The following is a 9208-nucleotide window of genomic DNA, read 5'->3' as shown; positions in this document are numbered from 1 at the left end:
TCCACAGAACGGACACGGCTGCTGTGTGGAGTGACTCACACTCAAGTTTATCCCAAAAATCCCTTGTTTTCAGTTTTCTTTATGAATCAGTTAAATTTCCCCTCTGAGATCAGGATCAAGCACTGATCCTTTTTAAGTCTCTGAGCATTTCCTCTTTATTTATTCTTATCTTTCATCAGTTCATGTAAAAGACTCGTGTAAGTTGTCTTTATGCTGATTGACGTTTTTAACCAAAGACAGCTCGTGTTCAAACATGAGCTCGAGACAACATCAGGATAGGAATGATGAACCTATAACATTTTACAAATCAGGACGTGTGTGTGTAAGTGTGTGTGTGGGTGGGGGCATATTTTTCCACTTCATGTTTTCATTCAAATGAAAGCAGCTCGCTGAGAGATGTGCCTGTTCTTCAAGGTTTAAGGCTCTGCCCACTGTGAGCTCCTTTTTCTAAGATTTTGAAGGCTTCATGCATTCTCCGTGGTGATTGAGGATATAATTTTTGGGGAAATTAATCAAGAATTATTTTCATTTTAATAATTTAAACCCAGCGAAATCGAAAGAGTTTGTGACATGTTTCACTGTGACTTTGGTCAAGCCTCGAATTTGATCTCACGCAGTCAAATTTGAACTCCGGTCCTGTTATTTACGGATAATCAGCACGCAGGATTTTTAAAAACAAAGGTCATCAGACATGTCTGCAGGAATATGCATATTTTTTTGCTCGATTCTGCTGCTTGCTGGCGTCTTTGTGTCCGTGTCTGCAGGTGAGATTTAACTGTATGTAACATAAAGAAGAATAAAGAGTTTCAGAGTGGTTTACGTGTGTACAATATGATATAATACAAAGGTATTAGGTGCTTGTTAGACAGTGTATTTGTTTGAAACTGAATATGTGATATAATTATTTAATAAATAAAGTTTGCTTTAAGCCGCTCATGTTTCTGTGGAACCTGCAGGAAGTCAATTAAACATGTAAGCCCTAAAAATAAGAAGACAAAGGTCTGTGGAGTCTTTCCAAAATGATCTGGTGCTGATATTAAAACGTCTCTGAGAAAACCATCAGCTTCCATTTACCACGAGCTCCTTATTCAATCTAAACAGACTCGCTCTTATATAGTACTTTTCTACCTGAGGAGTCAAATCACTTCATGCATGTCTCAATCAGCAGTGCTTTATGTCATATTTATTCACACTCACACTCCTGCTCTACCTCCTGAGCCACAGCCACTCTGATCTACAACTGTCATCAGAGTTTTAGACAATTCAAGCAGCAGGACTTTGACGTTAAACTGAGGTCAAAGTGCCCACAGATGATGAGAAGTAACTCTTTGTGCTATCAAAATCTGAGATTTTTGGCTTTTCAAACATGCCCCCTGATGTCTTGGCAATCAAGGAAAAAAACAGATGTGCTTCTTATCATAAAAATAAAAATAATTAACTCAAATGTCAAAGAAAGTAAGCAGGATATTAGAAGTTAATTGTTATTTTTGTGATTCCACTGATGTGGCACACTTTGTAGTGTCCACTAAATACTTCCCAAGTGTGCTGGTTTCTGAGGCTCCTCTTTTGACCCACAGTGTCCTCAACATCAGTAGGAAAAGGTTTTTTGAGTGTCTTGACTGATCCTCGCTCACTCACTTTGCTCTGTGTTGTTTCCTCTTTCAGAGCACAAAAGCATCCCAGTTCAGTCTGGACAGAACGTCATTCTACCATGTCAAGCTCCAAATGATAAGGGCTCCATCAGAGTGGTAAAGTGGACCAAACCTGACCTACAAAAGAAAATAGTACATTTGTATGTGGATCGGCGATTTGATCTCGAGGATCAGAATCCATCTTTTAAGAACCGGGTGGATCTGCAGGACAGAGAGATGAAAAATGGAGACGTGTCTTTGATTCTGAACAATGTGACGACTAATGATGCTGGAACATACGAGTGTAGTGTTACCCAGAAAAAAGACCTCAGCCCTTACATCACCACCATAACTGTTGACCTGAGAGTTATTAATTCTAGAGGTGAGTTATGAGAGTTCAGCGTGTCAGTGATCAAAGTTGAATCTGCTTCCTGGTTGTTGGATTCTGTTCTGTCCTTCACTCATCACCTACCTGACACCTCACACCTGTTTCTCACCTGCAGGTCGGGCAGTCGTACCAGTGGAACGAAGTGTAAGTGGTTCTGTTGGACTGGTCATTGGTCTGTATCTTCCTGTTGTGCTTCTCGTTGTTGCTTTTGTTTTTTAGCTACAGAAAATGTAAAGAAATCAGTCAGTGTTCAAACCAACCTCAGTTTTTTTGTGGTTTTTTTGTTAATGAAAACAAGAAAACAAAAATGATCTGAGGACAGACGAACATTAAAGTTGGGGAGCATTCAGCTGCAGACCTGCGTCAGACAGGAGGATCTGTTGGACTGATTGTTGGTCTGACAGTTTCTGGTCTGCTTCTTCTGGCAGTTGTTTTTTTCATCCACAGAAGATATAAACAACAACAAAATCAGGGTCCATACCACCCTCCTGCTGGAAAGTAGTAGGTTGAAATTTTTCCAGAGAAAGGAAGATGATGAAAAGATAGACATTTTTAATGCTTAACATCCAGCAGGCCATATCAAATGTTAAGTTCTTGATTTGATTTTACATTTTAAATATTCAGTTTCTTGTGGTTCTATCTGTTGGACTGACAATTGGTCTGTCTGTCTTCTTTTTACTTTTGAGGGGTTAAAAGAAACGAGTCAGAATCTGCACAAGCTCCCCAGAGCAGAGTAAAATAAGTTGGCTAAGTTAGTCATAAAAATTCTAAATTATGATTATCTTTACATTTCCTTTTGCATAAGAGCAAAGTCTGACTGTCAAGAAGTCCTGCACTATAATCCACTAAAGTCTCAATTTCATTGTTCCTGTTTATAAAAAGCAGGAAAAATCCATAAATATGTTTAAACATTTATGCTCCAGTACTAAAACAGTCAGCGTTCAAACCAAGCTCAGTTTTAATGAAAACAAAGATGATCTGAGGACAGACAGACTTTAAAGATGTTGAACTTTCAGCTGCACATTTCAAATATCTACAATTTTTAATGTTTTTTGCATTTCTCTCAAACATCATGTGAAGTCTGCCTGCAGCTTTATGACCTACAGTTTTTGTTCACCTTCAGTATTTTAATATGTTTTGCTCACACCAAGTTAAACTGTATTACGCAGGAACATTACTCTATGTTCTGCTGTGTTAGAATCAGTGAGCCGAGTTTATATTCTTTTTAAAATATCGTTTATATTTCTGTCATGCTTTTGTGGTTCACTTAGACCCAAACCCATTGTACATATATGCAGATTATGTTGTGTTTTTCTAATTAAATATCCAGTGTCGAGTATGTTGCAGTGTTGGAATCAGTGAGTGTTGGTTTCAGCTTAAGGTTCAGCAGCTGTTTGTGACATCTGGATGGGTTTGACTCATCATGTTCAGTCAGCATAAATACAGATGCTCACAACACAGACACAAAAGCATGTCACAGTGTGTGGAAAAATCACTGTGGATTATAGAAGGTGATAATATGACAGCCGCAGGACTGGCCGCGCTTTCCTTGTCGGTTTTGTCTTTTCATCTGTGTAACATAAGTAAAGTTGCATATTTGGGAACACCTCATTGGTTTTGGTGTGATTGTTGGTTTAGTTAGTTCCCTTCACACACCAATGACTTAGGCTGTGGTGTAAATCAAAAAATTTACTGCCTGAACAATAATGTTCACTTGGATGGGTTTCAGTGAGTGATTAGAGGGACTGCTGTCCAACTTGCCATTCTTTGTGAAGTTTCCTGATTTTTAACTGGTTTTGAAAATGGCTTCTGAATCAGTGCTGGAATGAGTATTGATTTGCTGCTATATGAGAAACATGAATTGAAATTAACACAAAAATAAAAAGGAAAATTAAACTGAAACTTATCAGTCCCAGTCTGGTATTTCATGAAATCTAACTTCCCCTCAGGAGCTTCTGGGAAACAGACTCCTCCATAAACTTGGATTTCAGTCATGTAAAGACTTGTTTTTTTAATTCCAGCTGCAGCTCTCACTCTGATCACAGCTGCTCCATCAGAGTTGAAGGACAAAGAAAAACTAACACATTGTAAAGTACTTTAGATGAACTTATCATCTTATAGTGAGAGATTAATCAGACTAATGTACAAGGAATAATCTGCACTGAGACACTTTAAACCAGCAAATATTTTTCTCTGTCATATTTTTGATGGTACAACACTTTGCAAAGTCTAATGTAGGATTCTAGGACACCCATGTTGCTTGGTTCATCCACAGATAAGCTGAACTAACTCTCTTATTTGGACACATTAATGCCTTATTAACAGGAATTACACTCAAAAAATATTACTTTAAATAAGTGTTAACTTTACATAAACGTATGTAAAATACTGCTTTCACCTGAAACACAGCAAAACAGCCGTTCTTTGTTACTGACCATTACAATAACTGTCCTGCGTTACTTTTGTAAGGGATTACTTTGCCAGTCTGTCATTTTTCTGAGCCGCCACTGCCACCTACTGGCGAAACTTAATATTACCCTGAGACCACATCAGGTGGGAGCAAATGCGTTTTGCTCTGCGATACAAACTATTCACAACAAAAGCAAGAAAAAAAAGTGGGGGGGGGGGGGGGGGGGTCACAAACAGAGAGTTTGAGCTGCGAGTTGTTGACAGTTCAAACATTCAGGGTACCACACCTACAGGCAAATTCATTCTCTAATCCAGCATGTTATTGTTTTGTAGGAGAAAAACCCATGCAGGTACAAATATCACCCTGTCTGACCGGACTTTTTCCTGTTGACTTGTAGAACAGAAAACAAAAAGAAAAACATACCTTCCTGTCACTCTTTGGCTAACAACAGAGCTCCAACATGTTCACACATGCTGTGTGCATGATCGGTCAGACTGATTTTGTTTGTGCCTTCAAGACTTTTTAACTCCTTCACCACCATCGAACTGAGGAAGCGAACAGTTTCCTCTTCATTAAGACTTCACAAAAAGTGGGGTGATGCATATTTGTAGGATTTAAATCGCTCCAAGAATTAGATAAACATTTTAAACATGGTAAAAAAACAGTTTCCTGTTTTTGTGTTAGGTAGTTTTAGTGTCAGCCCACTCGGTAAACACGCCACATCATCCCTGCTAACAACAACACCGCATTCACGTGCATGTTAGGCAGTATTTGACTCATTTGCTGCTGCGCTTGTCTCACAGACAGACCACATAAAAGCACTGTATGATGCACTGAAAGAGTACAGTTACTTCAGCTCTCACTGATGTTATTGACTCAGAAATGTCCTAAAACATTAATACTCTTTCTTTCTCCTTCATTGGATTTATTCCACACAAAAACAGGTGAACCACAGAGCAGGCTCAAGTCATTCGGAAAGTCCCTTATTTTCACTTTTTGTTACAAATCATCAAAGTCCCCTCTGAGATCAGAATGTAGCAGCACTGATACTTGCTAAGTCTCTGAGCAGTTCCTCTTTATTTATTTTTATCTTTCATCAGTTCTGCCTTCTAACCACGGCTCATTTAAGAGTTGTGTAACTTGTCTTAGAGTCTGCTCTGAGTCATCTGTGTTTGTATTATATGCTGACTGAAGTTTCTAAACAAAGATAGGTCGTGTTGTGTTCTAACTTGAGATAATATTGGATTAGATGTAATAAAGTTTGACATAAATCTAATATTTATTCTTTGACTTTAAGCCCAGAGTGAACACTGTAGGTGTTTAGGCTGTTTTGTTTATGTTTTGGATCAATTTATATCTGGCATGTGATTATGGAGTATGTTGTGTTTTCTAGCGCAGCTCTCCTGTTTGGTGGCTTTTGGGAGGCTGTAGAGCAGGTTGTTAACCAACTGGATCCGTGTTTGATCTCCGGCTCCTGCAGTTTGCATATTTAAGGAAGATAAGATGGTGAACGCTGAGTTGCTTCTGATGCATCGATCTGAATTCGAGTCCGTGTGAATGTTAGAGAAGGTGTTTGTGTGATGGGGTGTAGTTCTCAGTTAGAGTAAAAAATGTGCAACATAATAAGCAGTTCATTTGACCAAAGGGTGGTAGACTTTTGCTATAAACGGACCTATTCTGTCAAAAGCAGCACATAACTGAGGGATGATTAATGTGGTAACTAAAATAAAGTGTGAGAGCAGCTCTGATGTAATGTGAGTATTTCTCAGTAAGACAGTTCAGAGATATGAGAGGAGCTGAAGGAGAATAAATATGTGTATGTTTTCACCTTTAAACCTTAAAGCTGTATCTGAACTTATAAGATAAGAGGGAAATTAACAAAACTCTTTCCTGTCTTTGCACAGTTTGACATATTTTCACTTCATGTTCTCGTTTATATGAAAAAAACTGCCAGAGAAATGGGCGTGTTCTGGGTATTGTCTGCCCACTGGCAGTTTAACGGCTGCTCCTGTTTGTTTTCCCCAAGCTTCATATGGAGCTCGAGGGCGAAGTTTTAGATGAAAAAAAAAGCAGATAAGAGGTACGTTTTTGTGATAATTCAGGCGTTTATTCAAGATGAGCGGCTGAAAGAGATACGCGTTTCACACTCGCTTTGAATTTGATCTAACGCAGTCAAGTTTTAGACCCCGGTCCAGTTGTTCACGGGTAATATCAGCAGGCGGGATTTTAAACAAACAAAGATCATCGGACTACAGCGCGGACATGGCTGCAGGAACATGTGCGTGTCTTTGCTCGACTCTGCTGCTTGCTGTCGTCCTCGTGTCCGAGGCTGCAGGTGAGATTTAACTGTTGGAAACCAAACAGTGACCAAAAGCAACATAAAGAAGAATAAAGAGTTTGTTTGTTTGCATGTATGCAGTATGGTATAATTCAATATCAACACACATAATACAGTAGTAGTTCATCATTACGGAATGTTTTTGTTTTAAAGTGAATATGTGGTTTAATTGTTCATTAAATAAAGTTTGCTTTAAACCCCCCACGCATCACCGGGGAATGTTTTTGTGGAACCTGCAGGAAGTCAATTAAACATGTAAGCCCTAAAAAATAAGAAGACAAAGGTCTGTGGAGTCTTTCCAAAATGATCTGGTGCTGATATTAAAACGTCTCTGAGAAAACCATCAGCTTCCATTTACCATGAGCTCCTTATTCAATCTAAACAGACTCGCTCTTATATAGTACTTTTCTACCTGAGCAGTCAAATCACTTCATACATGTCTCAATCAGCAGTGCTTTATGTCATATTTATTCACACTCACACTCCTGCTCTACCTCCTGAGCCACAGCCACTCTAATCTACAACTGTCATCAGAGTTTTAGAGAATTCAAGCAGCAGGACTTTGACGTTAAACTGAGGTCAAAGTGCCCACAGATGATGAGAAGTAACTCTTTGTGCTATCAAAATCTGAGATTTTTGGCTTTTCAAACATGCCCCCTGATGTATTGGCAATCAAGGAAAAAAAACAGATGTACTTCACGTCATTAAGAAAAAAATTAAGTCAAATGTCAAAGACAGTAAGCAGCATATCTGAAGTAAGTAATTATTTTTGTGAGTCCACTGATGTGGCACACTTTGTAGTGTCCACTAAATACTTCCCAAGTGTGCTGGTTTCTGAGGCTCCTCTTTTGTCCCACAGTGTCCTCAACATCAATAAGAAAAAAGTTGTTTTTTTTGAGTGTCTTGACTGATCCTCGCTCACTCACTTTGCTCTGTGTTGTTTCCTCTTCCAGACCAGGAAGTCTTTACAGTTTTGTCTGGACAGAACGTCATTCTACCATGTCAAGCTCTAAGAGATAAAGGTTCCCTCAGAGCTGTAGCTTGGACCAAACCTGACCTACAAAATAAAAATGTGTATCTGTATCGAGATGGGCGATTTGATCCCGAGGATCAGAATCCATCTTTTAAGAACCGGGTGGATCTGTGGGACAGAGAGATGAAGGATGGAGACGTGTCTTTGATTCTGAAGGATGTGACGATTAATGATGCTGGAACATACGAATGTAGTGTTACCCAGAAAAAAGACCTCAGCCCTTACACCACGACCATAACTCTTGACCTGAGAGTTATTAATTCTAAAGGTGAGTTATGAGAGTTCAGCGTGTCAGTAATCAAAGTTGAATCTGCTTCCTGGTTGTTGGATTCTGTTCTTCACTCATCACCTACCTGACACCTCACACCTGTTTCTCACCTGCAGGTCGGGCAGTCGTACCAGTAGGACGAAATGTAAGTGGTTCTTTTGGACTGGCAGTTGGTCTGTATGTTCCCATTGTGCTTCTTGTTGTTGCTTTTGTTTTTTAGCTACAGAAAATTTAAAGAAAACAGTCAGTGTTCAAACCAACCTCAGTTTTTTTGTTTTGTTAATGAAAACAAGAAAACAAAAATGATCTGAGGACAGACGGACATTAAAGATGGGGAAGATTCAGCTGCAGATTTCAAACATCTAAAATTTAAATGTATTTCACATTTCTCTCAAACATCTTTGTAATATCTGATTGCAGCTTTATGACCTACAGTTTGAGTCCATCTTCAGTACTTTAATATGGTTTTCTCAAACCAAGTGAAACTGTATTATATTACTGTATGTTCTGCTGAATGCTGCAGAATTAGTGATTTTGCTGTAGTAGAGTTTACATTATTTGTAAAATATTATATGTGAAGATATGTATATACACACACGAGTGTTTATACAACACAACATGTGACAGTGTGAGTTTGGAAAAATGACAAATCACTGTTGATTATAGAAGGAGATTTTATGACAGCCACAGGACTGCTGACCTTGCTTTCCTCGTCGGTTTTGTCTTCTCATCTGTAAAATGTGGGTAAAGTTGCATGTTTGGGAACACCTCATTGGTTTTGATGGGATTGTTGGTTTAGTTAGTTCCCTCCTCACACCAATGACTTAGGCTGTGTGAATATGTAAAAAATGTTATCTGTCTGGACAATAATGTTCAGCTGGATGGACTAGAGGGACTGTTGTCTATTTTTGTTGAAAACTCGTACAGTCCATGTTCCTGATTTGTAACTGGCTTTGAATATGGCTTCTGAATCCGTCCAGTTCTTACAGACTGCTGAACACTTTGTTTTTGTGGTAGTTTAGGAACACTGATTGGAATCACAGATCACTTTGAGTCCAGATGATTTTGGTTGATTTTGGTTTCACTTTATATTAAATAATCCATAATCTGCATTATGGTTGTTGTTCTGTTTTGTTTTTG

General features: G+C 38.7%; 2 protein-coding genes across 4 annotated transcripts in view; both read left to right on the top strand.

The window, feature by feature from the left end:
* Positions 1-9208, top strand: part of LOC146521399 (coxsackievirus and adenovirus receptor homolog) — a 113894-nt gene that overhangs the window by 25212 nt on the left and 79474 nt on the right. The gene's annotated exons all lie outside the window — the stretch shown is intronic.
* LOC146521405 (myelin-oligodendrocyte glycoprotein-like) lies at positions 241-8908 on the top strand. Of its 3 annotated transcripts, XM_085155356.1 has the most exons (5): positions 1899-2013; positions 2135-6567; positions 6645-6764; positions 7721-8068; positions 8185-8908. In XM_085155356.1, the coding sequence occupies exons 3-5, from the start codon at positions 6692-6694 to the stop codon at positions 8286-8288; spliced, it is 525 nt and encodes a 174-aa protein (XP_085011482.1). In that variant the 5' UTR covers positions 1899-2013; positions 2135-6567; positions 6645-6691; the 3' UTR covers positions 8289-8908. The 3 variants fall into 3 exon arrangements, with proteins under 3 accessions (XP_085011480.1, XP_085011482.1, XP_085011481.1); XM_085155355.1 differs by having other exon boundaries at positions 2135-6764; XM_085155354.1 differs by lacking the exons at positions 6645-6764; positions 7721-8068; positions 8185-8908 and adding an exon at positions 241-764 and having other exon boundaries at positions 1666-2013; positions 2135-3921.

Source organism: Neolamprologus multifasciatus, chromosome 3 (assembly GCF_963576455.1).
Source record: "Neolamprologus multifasciatus chromosome 3, fNeoMul1.2, whole genome shotgun sequence".
Classification (NCBI taxonomy): Eukaryota; Metazoa; Chordata; class Actinopteri; order Cichliformes; family Cichlidae; genus Neolamprologus; species Neolamprologus multifasciatus.
Note: the sequence above shows the minus strand (reverse complement) of the source record. Positions and strands in the feature narration are given on the sequence as shown.

What these genes read in the sequence shown, in the direction of transcription:
- LOC146521405 (XM_085155356.1), top strand. Translation starts at nt 6,692, where the DNA reads ATGGCTGCAGGAACATGTGCGTGTCTTTGCTCGACTCTGCTGCTTGCT. An exon ending in CCTCGTGTCCGAGGCTGCAG is followed by an intron (nt 6,765 to 7,720) that starts GTGAGATTTAAC and finishes TTCCTCTTCCAG; the next exon opens with ACCAGGAAGTCTTTACAGTT. An exon ending in GAGAGTTATTAATTCTAAAG is followed by an intron (nt 8,069 to 8,184) that starts GTGAGTTATGAG and finishes TCTCACCTGCAG; the next exon opens with GTCGGGCAGTCGTACCAGTA.